Genomic DNA, 18,788 nt, shown 5'->3' with positions numbered 1-18,788 from the left:
ATATTCGTTCCTTCACTCAGTCATCTGAGTTGGGCCTTAAATGAGGAGTAGTGGGGTATCAACAGAGACATTCAAGGAATAGGAGCATAGTAGAGGCATAGAGGTGGGATGATGCAGAATATATACAGGGTGCCAGTAAATAGCCAGTGTTGGCCAGAGCATTGTGGGTATAATGGGGAAGACAGGACAGTGTTGTTCTGTCCAACTCTTCAGGACCCTTTACTGTCTCAGGAAGGGGAATAGGGAAGGTGGAAGGGATAAAATTTGTAACTCAAAACTTTAAAAACAATCTTAAAATTGTTTTAACATGTAATTGGGGAAAATAATTTTTTAAAGAGATACTTGAGATAAGTCCAAAAAGATAGCTAGTACTAGATTTTTAGAGAATCATGAATGCAAGACTAAGGATTTTGAGCTTCTAAAATGATCCATGGGCTTGGATTCCAGATAAGTAGCACCAGTGAAGAGATAATTTGGTGTAATAGCTAAAGTCAACCTAGAAATTAGAAAGACGTTGGTTTAAGACCCACTTCTGATGAATACTAACTGTGTGATCCAAGGCAAATCACTTTCCATCTCATTGCTCTAGGCACTTCTAATTCTTAAGTTAAGGAGCAAGTGCTAATGTGCATTGCTAGAGGGAGTTTCCCCATCAGTGAAATGACAGGTTCAATCTCTGTCCCTGTCCTTATGACTAATGTGGTCCTTACATATCACCCTGTTCCTCTATATGTAGGACTAGACCTCTCAAAGGAACTGATAAATGCTTATGGGTGGCCACCAGAGTTCCAACAACCCCATTGCCCCTGCATGCAATAGTTTCTTTGATTCTTTAATGTCTACCATCTCTCTTCCTACGGCCTCCAACTCCTGCTACCCACCTTCTCAAGTCTCCTAAGCAAATCACCTTCTTGTTCTCCTCACCTGTCCACTTGAAACAGAGCTGGTCTTTTCTAGTTGGCAAATGCCCAACTTTAACAATTCCCTTGGTGAATTGGTGAAACCTAAGACTTCAACTTCTCCATTTCAAGCAACAGTTTCAAAACTTTGCTTCTTTCTTCTTGAAAATAGAAAAATGCAAATTTGGAGGAGACTGACACAAAACATAGGGGTAGTACATTTCTCCTGTGATTTCACATTTTCAGAGTTATTTATTCTTGTTGACCAAATTTGCATCCCTTTTTGATTTCAGCAAAAATATTCATTGGATCCAAGAAAAGTCAAAAGGAAAATAAACATTGTAAGCAATGATATGGGTCACCAAAAACCTAGCTTTTTAGAGTTCCATTTCATTTTTATTTTTCTATTAAGGGGAGAGAACAAAGATAATTTCCCAGACTCGGTTTTTGTTTTTCCAGAAAAGAACCTGCCTGTAGGCAACTCTTGAAAGAAAGAAAGACAGAGAAAGAAGGAAGGAAGGAAAGAAAGGAAAGGAAAGAAAACAGGCAGTTGATAAAAATCTCAGCCCTCTTATCTCATGGTGATAGAGAAAGAAAAAATGTGGAGTTATGAATCTAAATGTTAGCACCACAATTGATCAGCCTCCAAATCATCATTTAAACCCTGAGACATTGAAATATGTGCCCTGCTTGCCAAAAGCAAAAAGTTAAGATCATTAACAAAAAATACATATGTGAACCACAACATGGCTCTCATAGCCAGTCTCTCAGTTGGGGGAAGAAAATCAATTGGGCACAAATGCAAGTCAACAAATCAGTTCTCCTCTGCTCCAAAGGCTGAGGGTCTGAGCATGAATGCAAGCTAACCCCTTCCAGCAGGCATAATACCAAGGTGGTGTCTCAGAGAACAAGCATTTTTCTGGGGCTAATAACTAACTGGGTTTTTGGACCTAGATAACCATAGCCACATTTCCATATAGAAAGTTGGGCTGTAAGTGTGGCCAGGTCTCTTATTTTCAACTGTAGGGGAAAAAAATACCATTCTAGGGTGCCAAGATGAAAGACTCCTGAAAAAATAAACCATCTTTATTTGCTGTCCTAAGAATCAAGCTCATGCTTATAGAAGAGGCATTTCCTTAAATTGAATTTAGTTTGTTCTGAGTATTCTAGTGGAACCAAAGTTCTGCTGTTTCTGTCTTACCTCCTGGATCTGGTATCTTCTTTCAAAGCACACCTCAAAGTAACACATAGATTTTCTTCCTGAAAGAATTCAGTTTAGAATATGCAAATTCACCAGAACTCACCCAGGTTTCATGCCATACATTCTCAATAAATGGGTCTTTTCTTTGTTGCCTCCCTCAGCAGAAGCAGATTTCACTTGCTCTCTTGCTTATTTATTCCAGAGATTCTATGCTCACAGTTGATTTTCAAACCTTTTAATACTCAATATACATTTCTAGATAGATTACCTTATGGGAGGAGAAGAGACAAAGGGAAAAAGAGAGAAGGAAAAGATAAGAGGAAAGAGTAAGAGAAGAAGGGAAAAAAAGATCAAAAGGGAAATAATGGGAAGATCAAGAGAAGAAAGAAAATAGGAAAAAAAGGAAAAAGAGAAAGGAGGAAAGTAGAAAGAACAAAATGAATTATTCTAGCAGATTTTTCTCCAGCAGATTACAGCCTCAATCCCCATCCCCCATTATCTCCCATCTCTCTCCCTATTCGTTCTCTACTGCCTTCAAACATGCCCAAATGTTTCCCCATCTTTATAAAACCTTCCCTAAACCTCGCTGTCCTCAGGATGTTGTCATGCATGTGTCTTCTTTCTCAGCCAAACTTCTAGAAAAAAAAAACTGCCTACTCCAGTTGCCTCCACTGCTCTTTTCTCAGCCCTCAACCCTTAGCCATTTGTCTTCCAGCCCCATCACTGAACTGAAACTGCTCTTCTCAAAGTTATTAGCAGTCTCTCAGTTGCCAAATCTGATGATCTTTTTTTCCCATTCCTCATACTTCTAGAGCTCTCTGTCTAATAATGGCGACCACCCCCTTCTGAATAATCTCTCTTCTCTGTCCTTCTGTGACACTATCTTAGAGGTTCTCTGACTACCTCCCCTGTCTCCTTCGATGGTTCATTATTCATATCATGTCATCATGTCCCTTCCTCCATCCCCCCACCAATGGTGAGTATTTCCCAAGGCTCGGACCTAGGCCTCTTACTCTTCTTTCACTCTGTTCTTTTTTCATGACCTCATCAGCTTCATTATCATCATGCAGATGATTCACAGAGTCATCTATGTCCGGAACCTCTTTCCTCTGAACTTCAATCTTTTGTCACTAGTCACCCCATGGACGTTTCAAATTAGATGTCCCAAACATGCCTTAAGCTCAACATATTTGAAACTAAACTCATTATTTTCCCCTAAACCTTACCCTTTTCCAAATTCCCCTGTTTATGTTGCAAACATCGCCACTCTTCTAATCTCCTAGGTTTGTAACCTCAGTTTTCCTGGGCTCCTAATTCACTCTCACACCGTGTAGCTAATCTGTTGCCAAATCTAGCTGTTTCTATCTGCACAACATTTCTCACATCCCACCCCTTCTCTTTACTCACATTGCTTCTACCTTAGTTCAGGATCTTGTTACCTCTCACCTGTATTACTATAATAGTCTCCTAATTGGTCTTCCTCCTTCAAGTGTTTCTCTATTCCAGTACATCATGCCCAAGTGATTCTACTTAAATACATATCTGACCATTTTTGTTGTTGTTCGGTTGTTTTAGTCATGTCTGACCCTTCATGACCCCATTTGGAATTTTCTTCACAAAAATACTGGAGTGGTTTGCCATTTTCTTCTCTAGCTCATTTTCCAGATGAGGAAACTGAGGCAAACAGGGTGAAGTGACTTGTCCAGGGTCATGCAACTAGTTAGTGTTTGAAGCCAGATTTGAACTCAAGAAGATAAGTCTTCTTGACTCCAGAATGGGTACTCTATCCACCACATCATCTAGCTATCCCATCTGACCATGTTGCTCCCCTAGTTAAAAAATTCCTGTTCCTCCTTGTAAAATCTGACCTCCCCTGTTTATCTCTTAAAGGCTATCACAATCTCTACCAGCATATCTCTGTAGCCTCGTTGGACATTATTTCCACTGTTTCACTCTGGTGTGTAGCCCAACTGGCCTTTTCTTTGCTCTCTACTCAGGAGACTCCAAGGCTTCTCAGTTTCTTTGCACTGGCCATCCTCCTTGCCTCAAATATATTTCCTCCTCATTTTTGCCTCAAAGAATTCTTCTCTATCTTCAAGATGCATCTGAGACACCAACTTCTGCATGAAGCCTTTCTTGATCCCCCTATCCCAAGTGCTCAAGTCCTGCCTCTGAAATTGCCTCCTTTAAAATTTCTGTGTATTTATTCTCTTTATGTTTATTCCATTTGTATGTCCTCATCTGTACACTTAGAATATAAACTCTTTGCCAGTAAGGATTACTTCATTAGTTGTCTTTGTAGTCTCAGTATCTAGCACAGGGCCTGGCACATAATAAGAACTTAATAAATGCTTGATGGATTATGGGAGATTGCCCTGTCTAGATCATCACTCTGTAGAAAGATCAGGGTCAGTAGTTTCTGAGATAGAACCCTTCACTTTCTTCAAACTAGTTCAGTATCTTCCTTTGGCATGAAAGAAAAATATTGTTCTACTGGAAGGGTGAGGGGGAAAATAGTAAAGAAATGATGTGATAATTGTGAAAGTATTTTGAACAATTAAAACTATACAAGCACAAGGTGAGATTAATATCAGAATTTTAAATAGACATGTTTGGGGAAGGCAAAATAGATTCATCTAGAAACTTGTGTCCTCGATTATCAGGGTTGGATACTGTGGCTAGAGTGCTGAGCCTGGAGTCCTGGGGACAATCTGATTTCAGCTTGGAGTCAGGAAACCATGAAGTTCAAAACTAGCCTCTTTTTCTTGCCAGATTGTTGTGAGGATGAAATGAGAAAATATTCATAAAGTGCTTAGCATAGTGCCTGGCTCATAGTAGGTACTATGTAAGTGCTGATTCCCTTCCCTTTTTCTCAAGGTTTCTTTAACATAATTGATAGAGTGATTGAAACCAATGATTATTTTCCTCATTTGAATTGTTAACAGTTTTTCTCCTTGCAGAAAGTCTCTCATATAATGCTGTCTTTGGGGAGGGGGTGGGGTATGTTAGACTATTGAATGAAAAGCAAAATCATGTTACAATGAGATCCTTTCACTACATATGTTCAATAAATCACAGAATCTTCTTGAATCGACCTCCAAATGGAACACCATTCTACTGAATGGGGTGCCATAGCCAGTTGTACTATGATCCAGAATGTTTTAGAAACAGAATTCTTTCTTCTTATTTTGGTTGTTGATTGTAAATGAGTGATATTCCTTCTCATATTCAATTGCCCAGGCAGCTCTCTTAGACCATAAGCTACAGTGCAGTCTCCAATGTGCATATAGGAAGGAAGTTCCCATTCACTGATGAAATAGCCGTTCTACCAAAAAAAGAAAAAAAGATCATTTTGGCATGTTACATATGCAAGGGATGAATAAGATTTTGAAACATGGCTACTATAAAAACTGTTATATGTTTTTTTCCAGATTTAATTGTGGGTGCCTTTGGAACTGGAAAAGTGGTTGTTTATAGGTATGTGGTTTATGGTATGCAAATATTCATGTGGTTTCAAATGTGTTTCATTTTCTATGCTATATTCAACTAAAATCACATTTGAGGAAGTGCTAGTTCGGAGATTTCTAAATATTTCAAATATTTATTTTGGAAACTCCTTTTCTTTTTAAGATTAGGGTTGTATGTTCTTAGGTTTGCTTGTTTGTTTCCTTTATTTTCATTGAGATCTCTGCATTCATGACTTAGTATTCTCAATGAGTTATGATTTTAGCAAATGGTTACAAAGCACCTACTTTGTGAAAGAGAAAAATAGAACTGTCCCTGTTCTCAAGGAGCTTGGAAGAAAATGATCAAATAGTGACTTCTTATCCCAGAAGCCAGAGTCCTTAGGTTTATCAAACAGTAGATTACTATCATCATTGATTACTGTGTCTTGTGTACCTAACATATTCCACTGATCTAACACTTTATTTCTTAGCCTATACCAAGTAGTTTCAATGATTGTTGCTTTATTATACAGTTTAAGATCTGGTATTTCTAGGCGACCTTCTCAGGAAGGAAGTTAAAAAACATATAGAGATAAAATGTGAAAGGACTTTGGCAACTAGGGAGTGAAATGGATGGAGGACCAACTTGGAATCAGGAAGAATTGAGGTATGCACTCTGGGCAAATCACACACAAGCTGTGTGACCCTGGGCAAGTCATTTAACTTGCTTGCCTCAGTTTCTTCATCTGCAAAGTGGAGACAACAATAGCACCTACTTCCCAAGGTTGTTGTGAGGACCAAATGAGATGATATTTGTCAAGTGCTTTATAAACCTTATAGAACTATCTAAATGCTAGCTATTATTTTTCTGTTATTATCTGAAAGGAGAAAAAGCACTGACAACTAGGAGACAGAGATGAATCAGGGAAGGCTTCATACCTTCTGAAATAGTCATAGTAGTAATAATGGTAGTAGTGGTGGTAAGTAGTGGTAGAGTAGTAGTAGCACCAGAAGTAATGTTGGTAGTATTAAGTAATGTCATACTATATGACCCCCACCCCACCCCCAATTCATTCTCATCTATGACCAAACAAAACATGAACCTTAGAAGACTATTAAGTGATCCATGTTAGATTTCACTCATTCAATTCTCTTCTCCTGCTTCTTCCATATTGTGCATTTATAGAATAGCAAAGAAGGATAAAAATATTTCTAGAACCACATTTTGGATCCTTTCTTCCCACAGGCATAGGATAGTGATTTTCTGAGTATGTCCGGAAGCAACAGGTAAAGCTCACAGAGCCTAAATTAATTATATAATCAGTAGATCCTGAGCACTTGCATATTTCTGTGAAGAGTACCAGCTGCTTTCAAGTCACTGATACTTGCCCCGTCAATTACTCCCAATGCTTTACTCTCTCTCACCATGTCCCATGGCCCAAGTCTTGTTAATTCTTTCACTAAACCATCTCTCACTGCCCAAGTTCAGGTCCTGATCCCCGCTAGCCTGGACAATTACAGGAAGCTTCTTGGTTTCCCCACCTCTAGTCTCTCCCATCTTGAATTCATATTCAGCAGAGTTGCTATGTCTTATTGCTAAGTATAGGTCTCATCATCTCACTTTTCTGCTCAACAAATGCCAGTGGCTCCTGGAATACAGTACAAACTCATCTTTTTTGACATTTAAAGCCCTTCAGAATGTGGCTTCAATCTACCTATCCAGACGAACCATAAATTACTCTCCTTCCTACGCTCAATATTTCAGCCAAATTGACTTCCCTTCCTTTTCTCATTTCCACCCTCTCTATATACCTCCATGCCTGAAGTGCGCTTCCCTCCTTCTTTCCTCCTCTTAAAATTCCTAGCTTTCTTCAAGATTCAGCTCAAAGGCATTTTCTCCATGAGGACTGTCTTGATGCCCCCAGTGGTTAATCTTCCCTCGAAACACAGCACTTTGCATGTATCTTAACACCTACCCACCCTCCATTACATGCACATATGCACACATACACACACACACACACACACACACACACAGTCACAAATTTTGGAGGGATTTTGTATTTGGCAGCTAGGTGTCTGTTGCACTGGATAGAGCAATGAGTCTGGAACCAAGAGGACTCATTTTCATGAGTTCAAATCCAGCCTCAGACACTAGCTGGGTGACCCTGGCAAGTCAATTCACCCTGTTTGACTCCATTTCCTCATCTGTAAAATAAACTGGAGAAGGAAATGGCAAAACACTCCAGTCTCTTCACCAAGAAAATCCCAGTGAAGGTCATGAAGAGCCAGACAACAACAACAATTTTGTATTTACTTATCTGTATACAGACTTTTTTGAGGGGGGGAATCTTCATAAGAATATAAACTCATTAAGGGAAAGAGTTGTTTGTTTTTGTCTTTATATCTCTCGTGCCCAGCACAGTACCCTTCCCCAACTAATCAAACACTTATCGAATTAATGAATTCCCGAAACTTTTAAGTTTGTCTGAAAGACCCATAGCACAGAACCTGAGGGCAGTAGGCCAAAAAAGGACTAATATCTACCAATTCTCAAAGGAGTTCTATGGGCTGGTTCCCTCAGGTAGAAGAAAATTTCCAGCTTTCCCACCCAAATTCACAAGGTGACTTCCCAGGATAGTAGACCATAGTCTCCTTGATGGCGTGGGAAATGGAGAAGACTATATTCCCAGAGTACCCATGGTAGGAATCTCATTAAATTTAGAACAAAGTCTTTTGTCATGGAGTACAAATGAGAATCAGAAAGGGGTTTAGGAAAATTCCTAGTAGGACTCCTAGTAATCTGGTGATGGTTAAGCCCTCATTTAAGTCTTTGCTGCCTACCCTAAGGCTCAGCATTCCCACCTCTCAGACTATTGCTTGGAGGAAGGTTTCTCCAGCATAACCATCATGTGTGGCTTTCATCTGGAGTCTTGTGCCTACTAGCTGCCATGGTTTTTAGTTACTCCTTTTTTTTAAAAAATGTACTTTGTTCTCTGTCAGCTAGGTAGCACAGTAGAGAAAGGGCCTGACCTGGAGTCAGAAAGACATCCTCCTGAGTTCAAATCCAGCCTCAGATATGTACTAACTGTGTGACCCTGGGCAAGTCACTTAACCCAGTTTCCTTATCCGGAAAATGAACTGGAGAAGGAAATGACAAGCTACTCCCAATATCTCTGCCAAGAAAACCTCAAATAAGGTTACAGTCATACATGACTGAAACAGCTAAACAACAAGGAACTTTGTACTCTTACTCACCATATCTCATCTACTCTCTGTCCATTTTATCCTCTGCTGAGCCAGGGAGTATGGCTCTTCTTTGAAGGACCATAGAATTATAGATTTAGAGCTGGAAGGTATCTTTGGGGTCCTCTAATTCAACCTTTTCATTTTACAGACGAGGAAGCTGAGACTCAAAGAAAGAGACCCCCCCCCCCCAAGGTTATGCAGAAGCCAATATTGTATCCAGAAAACTTCAATGGAAAACTGAAAATTAAAATAAATCAGACAGTCAAACTGGGACATTAAAAAACAAAAACAAAAACCACCTTACCGTTACAATAAGACTCAGAAGCTAAGAATAACAGGAGAACATGTAACTGTAACTCTTTTCATAATCACTTAAGAGAAGCAACATGCTAATGTGAACAGAGAGCTGGCTTTGGGGTCAAGAAGACTTGAATTCAAATCCGGCATCTATCACAGACTGATTGTGTAGCCTTAGGCAAGTTATTGAACCTCTTGGTGCCCCCCAAACAATTTTGTAAAACTATAGCTTGTAGAGGAGATGCTGGGATATATATTAGTAAGGAGAATGTCCTCCCAGAGTTCAGCTTATACTAAATGAAATCAGAAGTCTGGTCCCACAAAATGTCACTCCAAAATACTAAAAATTCCTAGCTCTGGTCTCCACCACTAACTGACTGATGTCTTATATCTACCTCTGAGAATTAAACCTTCAATTTTCATGTGTGTTATCAAAAGTACAATAAGATGTTTGACCTCAATGCCCCACTGTGCATGCAGTCAGAAAACTCTCTTAACAGGGATGCTGGGAGTAAGGGCATTGGGTCAGGGGGCAAACCCCACAAATTGTCAAGATGTGGCACGGTGGCTAGAGCTGTGGATACAAGGCATTGATTTTCAGGGATGTGATCGTCAAATTGTCACTCCTTCAGTGCATTAAGCATCTGTTTCTCTTTCTCCCCATGTTCTCCCACAGAGCAAGACCAGTTGTGACAGTGGATGCCCAGCTTCTCCTGCACCCAGTGATTATAAACCTTGAAAATAAAACCTGCCAGATCCCTGGCCTTGAAGCATTGGTGCCTTGGTGAGTTTGTGTACAGACGTTTTTGTGGCTGCTGTCTTCTTTCCATATTGGCTTGTTAGAAGGCCAGTCCCTCAACCTCCAGGGTCTCTGCAGAACCAAAGGCCAGCAAAGTTGGGGGACCATCCCAGTGAAAACCTCTTCTGGACACAGTGACTATTGATTGGTCCTTAGCCCCAGAAGAATTAGGCTGTTCCCCGCTGCATTCTAGGGTTGCTGTCCTGGAATACTCAGACCTCTTTTCAAGCAAAGAAAGTATTTTTTTTCTCTTTTGTTAAGGCTGTGTTAAATGATTGCTTTTCCTGTGTTGAAAACTATCATCAGTTAATGACCTCTCATGCAGGTAGGATGTACATGAGAGAACTTTTTCCCTCTTATACTATGTTTTTTGCAACCATTACCACTGAATCATAGAACTTTAGAGTTAGGGGAGATAAACTAACCCAGCAGGGTCAAAATCAAATAGAAGTGGATCCCTGCCCCTACAAACTAACTTGGAAAACCACAGATTCACATCATCTTGGATGTTTCATTCAGCAACACTCTGGAGTTTTGTGGGCAGTGTGTCTGCATTTTTCAGCTGACCACTTATTAAAATTTAGGAAAAAGGCCCAGAGAGAAGAACTGGCTTCCCTAAAGTCACACCAATTGTTTATGGTAGCAAGATGATGTCCCCTGTGCCTAGATTACAGGAGAGTATTCTTTGCAGTTTGTAAAATATTTTCCTTACCTGTCTTTGGAAGTCATATAATTGGATGAAAATGAATCAATGTGAAGAAATGTATCATTACTTCTGATGCTGGAGTTGGAGTCAGGAAGACCTGGGTTTGATCCTGCCTCAAATTTTTACCAGTCATAGGGCCCTGAGCAAGTCTTCAGAGACTCAGTTTCATCAAACCACTTACTTCACAGTGTTGTGATGAGGGATCAGATGAGATAATGTGCATGTAAATGCTTTGAAAATCTGAACGCACTTTATACCTATGACCTATTATTATTTGCTTCTTTTCTCCTTTATGTTCAATGGAGTTCAGATAAATCTCCTGCTTAGCATGACTGGCACACAGTGATCAGTAAATTATTGACTAACTAACAAATACCATCCAGGTGGCATGGACTCCTTAGGCAGGCTGGTGAGGCCTGTGGGTGCCTTCTCAGAAGAAAGGTCTTAAGTAATTGACAGAATAAATGCTAAACTTCATTTAAATGTTAGTGAAAATAAAGATGAATTTTTCCCCATCCAAATTCATGGATCCCCTGAAATCTACCCACGAGCCAAGACCAGGAATCCCTGATATAAAGAATCAGGTAGAGTACAAAGGACTATGTCACTATTGTTCTAACCAACACCACAACAAGAATAATATTTTGTTGTTACTCAGTTGTTTTCAGTCATGACTCTTTGGCATCCCCTTTGGGGTTTTCTTGGCAAAGATATTGAAGTTGTTTGCCATTTCCTTCTCCAGCTCAATTTACAGATGAGGAAACTGAGGCAAATGGGGTGAAGTGACTTGCTCAGGGTCACGCAGCTAGTAAGTGTCTGAAGCCAGATTTGAACTCTGATCTCCCCAGCTCCAGGCCCGGCACTCTATCCCCTGTAGAGCCTTCTGCTCCAACAATAATGAAAGCCACCATTTATGAAGTACTTTAAGATTTGCACAACACTTTATAAATATTATGTAGTTCAATCCTTACAATAATCCTGGGAGGTAGGTGCTATTATTGTCCTTGTTTTACAGGTGAAGGAGTTGAGGCAGACTAAATGACTTAGCTCTGGTCCCTGAGCCAAGTGTCTGAGGCCAGATTTGAACTGAGCTCTTCCCGATTCCATATCCAGCATTATCCACCATGCCACTCAGCTGCCCACATTATGTAAAATGATCAGAAAGCAGTAGCTTGCCCAGGTAGATACAATGACTTATTTTTGTAACTGAATGAAAAGGTCGTGATGCATCATCATCGAGGTCATCAATCATCATCATCATTATCATCATCATCATCATCATCATCATTATCATTGCTGCTGTCATTATCATTGCCAGCAAACCACACAAGTGGTCAGAACATGACACAGTGACTAGTGTGTTAGACATGGAGTCAGAAAGACCTGAGTTTGAATCCTGCCTCAGATATTCCCTAGCTATGTGAACCTGGGCAAGTCATTGAGACTCTCTGAACCTCAGTTTCCTCATCTGTAAAATGGGAATAATGACATCCTCTTCATAATGTTGGTATGAGGACCAAATGAAACAATATATGAAAAGTCCTTTCCAAAGCTCAAAGAAGCGTATAGACGATTGGGTGGGGTCAGGGATACTATTCAGAGTACTGGACCTGGAGTCAGGAAGACCTGAATAAAATCGAGCCCCAGACAATAGTTTTGTGATGGTGAGCAAGTCATTTAATTGCTATCTGCCTCAGTTTCCTCCTCTCTAAAATGAGGGTAATAATAGCACCTACCTCATAGAATTGTTATGAGAATAATGAGATAATATTTGCAGAGCATTATTTAAATGAACTCTTATTATTAGTGGTAGCCTTATTATTATTAGGATACCTAGAAAAGCCAATAAAAACTCAGAGTATTCAAATTTTGCCATTCCTTTCCAGTCAAAGTGGTGTCCTGAAATGGTGTATGGAGCTCTGGAAAGGGGCGGGATACAGGACAATCTAGCTTGAGCTACAGCAGTTATTTCTGGCCCATGTTTGAGTGTTATTGATGGCCTGTGGACAGGAGTCTGTGCTGGAGGCAAAGCCTTTAAGGGCAGAGGCCAGGCAGGAAGGAGGACCCTGAAAAATTCTTTCCCAAACATCCTGCTTCTTTTGAACCACCCCTGAGGAGAGGCCGATCCTCTCCTCTCCTCCTCTACCAGCATTTGGCAATATTTGGGAGCAGCCCCAAGCCCATAAGAAGATAAGATGGGTTATAAACCACCAAGTATTATGACTAAAACATGACCTGGGAAACTAATGAAACATGTTCACATTGATCCTTTGCCTGTACACAGTGAAATGAATATGAAATGGACAATGTGAGGGGGAATCTTAACCCTTTAAAGGTCTCCCTGCATGCACCTGGCTGATCACATCACTCCTGAAAGTTCAGTGACATGACGTATGTTTCACTAGCTGTAGATAGCATATTTGGGAAGAAAATGGTAGCCCTGGAAAAGAATTCTTTTAAAATGATTTCTCATTCTTTTTATATATTTTTATAAGGTTTAAGTGGGTTTAACAGATTCCAGGCACTGTTTTGCTTTGTGGAAAGAATATTACTTTTTAACAAGAAAGTTCCTACATGAGTCAGCTTCCTGCTGTGATAGATAATATTATTTGTAGAATATATTATTTATTACATGAATAAATATATTATGTCATAGTTATTTATTCAACAACTTTATTGAATGAATACAGAACTATGAAAGATATTGTCTTTCAAGTGCGCAAGGTTTTTTTTTTTTCGGGGTGGGGGAGCTGGTTATGTTAGCCCTATGTCTTACAAGAAGGGAAATTATCATTTCATCCAGTCTAGCAGAGACTGATTTCCCTGAACATTTTATTCCTGCTTCTACAACTTTAACTCAGTTTCCCCTTATAATTGAAGAACAGCTGTTGATTTTCTTTTCTGAAATATTTCTCTGTATTTGATATAACCTTGAATTATACTTCTGAAAACAATTAGGTAAATTCTAACAGGTAAATAGGGGTAAGATAGAAAACCCTGAATGGAATCACAAAGGGTTGGACATGACTGAAAACAACTGAACAACAAACAACAAAGGTGACACAGTGGAGAAGAATACCAGCCCTGGAGTCAGGAAACTTCCTCTTTCTGAGTTCAAATCCAGCCTCAGGCACTTACTAGCTGTGTGACCTTGGACAAGTCACTTAACCCTGTTTGTTTCAGTTTCCTCATCTGTAAAATGAGCTAGAGAAGGAAATAAGTTGTGCAGCTTGTATGAAATGCCTGCTGACCAGATCTGGAGAAAGAGAACCTGAATTTAGATTCCATCTCCAGTGTTTATTACCTGTGACCTTGGCTAAGTCTCCTTTTCTCCGGTCTCATTTTCTTCAGTTATAAAATGAGGAAATTTATTTACTTACTAGATAATACCTAAGGTCCCATTCCAGCGGGATAATCCATAGAAACGGTGTAACAATAAGTAACACATTCTATGGCGTAGTGGGAAATGTGTTTGGGTTTACTGGCTACATTTCTTGCTCTAAGATCCACCCTTAAACCCAATTCATTCTGGAGCTCGTAGACTAGACAAGTCCCCACCCACCTAGCACAGAGTGAATGTAATAACTAAATAGCAATTGTTTCTCTTTTACCCTGGAACCCTGAGGGTTTTCCCCTCACAGTTTGATTTTTTTTTTTATTTTTTTTATTAAAGGGCTATCCCTTGAGTAACTTAAAGAAGTCTATTCATTAAATGGGTGTATTTCACTCAAAGTGAGAATATGATAAGACCTTAGCCTGAAAGGGCCAGGGTCTCACATTGCATCCTGGGTCATATCCAGTCATCCTAATAAATATCAGGCCACTGGACCCAGATGGCTCAGGAGAAGAAAGTGAGGCTGGTGACCTTGCATAGCCCTCCCTCACTCAAATCAAAGTCAACTGCAAGTCATATCATCATCTTGATGCCATGGTCCTCTTCAAAAACAAAGGACATACATAACAACAACCTGGATGTAGAAACAAGAACGTAGACTGGAAATCTACCTCTACCACATGCTAGCTGTACGATCTTGGGGAATCTCTCTGGGCCACAATTTACTCATCTGTAAAATGAGAAGACTGTACTACATGACTACATGTCCTCAAAGGTCACCTTCAGTTCTGTTTCTACGACATATTTTCATGTAAAAAAATTCAGTGCTTCAAATTAAAGCTCAAACTATATAATACTTTATAACAAACTATACTATTTATGTATACATAAATATTACACAACAAATTTTGTAACACTTTATAACAAATTATACTCTCTATGTATATAAACACTGTATACCAAATTATATAACACTTGACTTAGAGGGATATTGTGAGGAAATCACTTTGTAAACTAAGAGTGGTCATGTATGCCTATTTTACAGACAAAGAAACCAAGATTCACAGAGGTTAAATTACTTGCCCAAGATCACACAGCTAGTAAGTACCAGAGTCAGACCTGAGACCCAGCATTCTTCTGACTCCAAGTCTGTATTATTGATCTAGTGGAAAGGAAAGTCTCAATTGCTTCTATATTCTCTTTCATTTTAAATTAACTACTTCTCTATTACACATCACTAATCTTTGCAGATATGCTGAAGGATTCCATCTTTGAAATGTCACTAGGTTAGGAGGTCTTTAGTAATCACAGAGCTAGAAGGTCATATAATGTATTGCCCTACCTCCAGGCAAGACCACATGGAAACCATCATGGACATCTGGTTTTCTGTCTCCTATTCTTAAAGGTCTCCATGGAAGGAGAGTCTTTGGCAGGGTCTTCACAAAGAGCCTGGATTGAATCAGAATTACCAATCAGACTGCCTGCCTACTTTGAACCAGACTTCAGTTCCAGTTGGAACTTTTAGCTCCAAATCAGTGCAGGGATCCTATGTAGAAACAACACACATCTTCCCCTAGTGGCCCCACCAAGTGTCTCTTGCAATCAAGGGGTTGGCCTGAAAGGAAACAAAATTCTATGGTATGTTTCTGAAGTCACCCTGGAGTACCATAAAGTTAAACCCAATATGTTTGCTTTTGAGAAATTTAATTCATGAAGGGTTTAATCCATTCCATTTTTTTAAGTGGGAGACTTTCAGGTCTGTTTTCTGGGTCTTAGAAGCCAATCCAATGTTATTTTCTATAGATGGGCAAATATACCTCCTAAAGCTTATCACAAGATGGTACAGATTTAGTTGGTAGTCTTCTGATTTACAGTTAGTTATCAGCTGTGGTTAAGTCAAATTTAGGTGAAGCAAATTAAAATGCTTTCAAATCAAGGTCATAGAGCCAAGAAATGGTACATATGCTTATAATCTCAGCTCCCAAGGAGACTGAGGCTGGTAGATCTCTTGAACTAAAAGTTAGTTGACTTGTCAAAGTCCCACAGATAGTAAATGACACAAGGTTCTCTAGCTCCAAATCTAGGATACTTTCTGTTGTACCATACCTCCTATGAGTATTCAAACAATTTCTACAAAGGGTGTCATCAGTGATACAGTTTCTCACAAGAGGAGATCTCAAACTCATCACTTTAATGTAGCATTTTCAAGGGGGTGGTATTAGCCAAAAAATGCCATACCAGAAAAAATTATCACAGTATTTTATTTAGCCTTGATAAGATTTTTACTACTAAGTAGAATTATCTATTTTTAAGGCACTTAGCAAAGAGCAGAATATAAGACTTTGATCCACCTTTGAGTGAAATGTTTTTTAACAAGTAGCTGAACAATTCAAAAAAGACAGATAGCAAAAGGAAATTTTCCACTTAGGGCCTAGCCTGTGTCTGAAATTTCAAGCTACAATCAATTATTCATCTCATTCGAGTAATTCTAATTGAATCAGAAGTGGGGCCCACGTTTTTGATTTCTCTTGGGAAATGAAATAAACACTTGTAATAGCAGTGAGGCCTGAGGCAAATTTTTTTTCTTAATAGTATGTGGCAAATTATTTACCCTGAAGGAAGGCATTGGCTGAGGTCACAGAAGATATATGAATGCCAGATGTGACACATTTTCATTATCTCTGACACAAGAAACTGACACAATTATAATAAGCTTAGATATAATTTGCCGGTTTTGAATTTGATAAATATTTGAATTAATATTGCTATTTCATTACTATTATCATCATCATTATCTAGTTTTTATATAGTATTTTAAGACCTGCAAAGCTCTTTAAATTTTATCTTATTTGATCCTTCCAACAATCCTACTAGCTCAAGTCAGCAAATATTCTGCAATTTACAACATTAGGGATTTCCCCGGGGAGACTTTGATGTTAAATGACTTGCCTTGGGTCCTACTACCCATATGTCTCAGGGCACAGATACAAACCAGAGGCTTCCTGATTCTATCTTATTTCTGGGGGCATTATGCCTTCCCAATACAATGGCTTCATCATAAAATAACATAATAGTTCACCTTCTTTTGTGTGTCTGTTTGTGTATGTCTGTTATGGACCTGTCCCTTTTATTTATTTATAATATTTTTATTCTCAGTTCCAAATTCTTGCCCTCCCTTTACCTTATTCTCCTGCTCGTTGAGAAGGCAATAAATATGATGCCCATTATACATATGAAGTCACATAAAACATATTCCCATTTAATAGCTCACTTTTATACATCTATTTGCATGGTATAAAAGCTTATAATTACAAAAGACTTATAAAATGATATACAATATATAAAAGGCTTAAAATTATAAAAAGGTTATCATGATAATTGTGAAAATTATAATTATAAATTTATAAAAGGCATCATCAACTATATTCCCTCTTTGAGGGAAATAGTACAAATGTTATCCTTATTTTTTCAGATGAAGGAAGTGAAACACAGAAGAGTGAGTCATACTAATAAAGCTATTATGATTCTTATTTTTAAAGGATAAAACTATTATGATTGTTATTTTTTCATTTGAGGAAAGTAAAACTCAGAGAAGGGGACTTGACCAAGGTCATATGGTCAGTGAGTACAATCTGTGGACTAGAATCCAGATTTCTTGACTCCTAATGACACTAATACTGGGACAGAATGATGGAACTATATTTTGTTTCATGGTTATTGTTGAAGGACGGCATAAAGACACATAAAGGTGTCTCATTTCATTTATTTGGGGAAGAAGAAACTATATTTTTAGATTTTGCTATTTATAGACTAACAATCTTTTTCTTTTTCATAGTTTTACTTTGAGAGTATGTGCATCTGTAGAAGGACAGAGCATTTCAAATACAGTAGGTAAGCATTTTTTCATATTCCTATATGTATATATATATATACATGTATATGGTAGATTAATGAAATTGTGTTTCCTGCTGCTTCATTCCACCCTTTGCCTTGTCAAAAAAACAGTCTAGAAACTAAAAAATTCTAGATTTCAATTGAGGTTTCTGAGTGTTATTTATGGTAAACAGATAGCATTATGACAAATTCACAATTTTCATAAGTATATTTAGGTAATTAGATTGTTAGATCAATGGAATGCTACAGATATAGCTTACTTTGATTTCAAGGGAAAATGCTTTTTAATTGTCTTTTCTTGATATTTTCTGTTTTTTTCCAAATATAGGTAAAAACAATTTTAACCTTCATTTTTGCTTTTGTTCTTTTACAATTCTCAGTTCCAAATTCTTTCCCACTCTGCTCCCCATCCTTTCCTCATTGAGACCAGCAATCTGATAATGGTTATACTTTTGCAGCCATGCAAAACATATTTTCATGTTAGTTATGATGCGAAAGAAAACACAGACCAAAAAAACCCCCAAGAAAAATAAAGTTTAAAAAACTGTATGGCTCAATCTGCTTTCAGATTCCATTAGTTCTTTCTATGGAGGTGGATAGCAGTTTTCATCATAGGTACCACAGAATTCCTGAGAATAGACTAAGTCATTCACAGCTCATCATCATACAATGTTGCTTTTCTGCATATAATGTTCTCCTGGTTCTGCTTCACTTTACTTTGCATTAGTTCATGTAAGTTTTTCCAGGTTTTTCTGAAAGCATCTTGTTCATTATTTCTTAGAGTACATTAGTACTCCATTACAATCACATACCACAGCTTGTTCAGCCATTTCCCAATTGATGGGTATCCCCTCAATTCTAATTCTTTGCCACCACAAAAGGAGTATTAAGTGGAATACTTAAGTAAAAATAAGTATTTTTGCATATACAAGTCCTTTTCCTTTTTTGTTAAATTTCTTTGGG

The 18,788-nt window shown here is 38.5% G+C and overlaps 1 protein-coding gene across 1 annotated transcript in view; it reads left to right on the top strand.

The window, feature by feature from the left end:
- Positions 1-18,788, top strand: part of ITGA8 (integrin subunit alpha 8) — a 206,316-nt gene that overhangs the window by 98,098 nt on the left and 89,430 nt on the right. The window contains 3 exon segments of the mRNA XM_072651615.1: positions 5,532-5,577; positions 9,769-9,876; positions 17,767-17,822. Of these exon segments, the coding sequence (XP_072507716.1) occupies positions 5,532-5,577; positions 9,769-9,876; positions 17,767-17,822 (210 nt within the window).

The sequence above is a fragment of the Notamacropus eugenii genome, chromosome 3 (genome assembly GCF_028372415.1).
Source record: "Notamacropus eugenii isolate mMacEug1 chromosome 3, mMacEug1.pri_v2, whole genome shotgun sequence".
Lineage (NCBI taxonomy): Eukaryota > Metazoa > Chordata > Mammalia > Diprotodontia > Macropodidae > Notamacropus > Notamacropus eugenii.
Note: the sequence above shows the minus strand (reverse complement) of the source record. Positions and strands in the feature narration are given on the sequence as shown.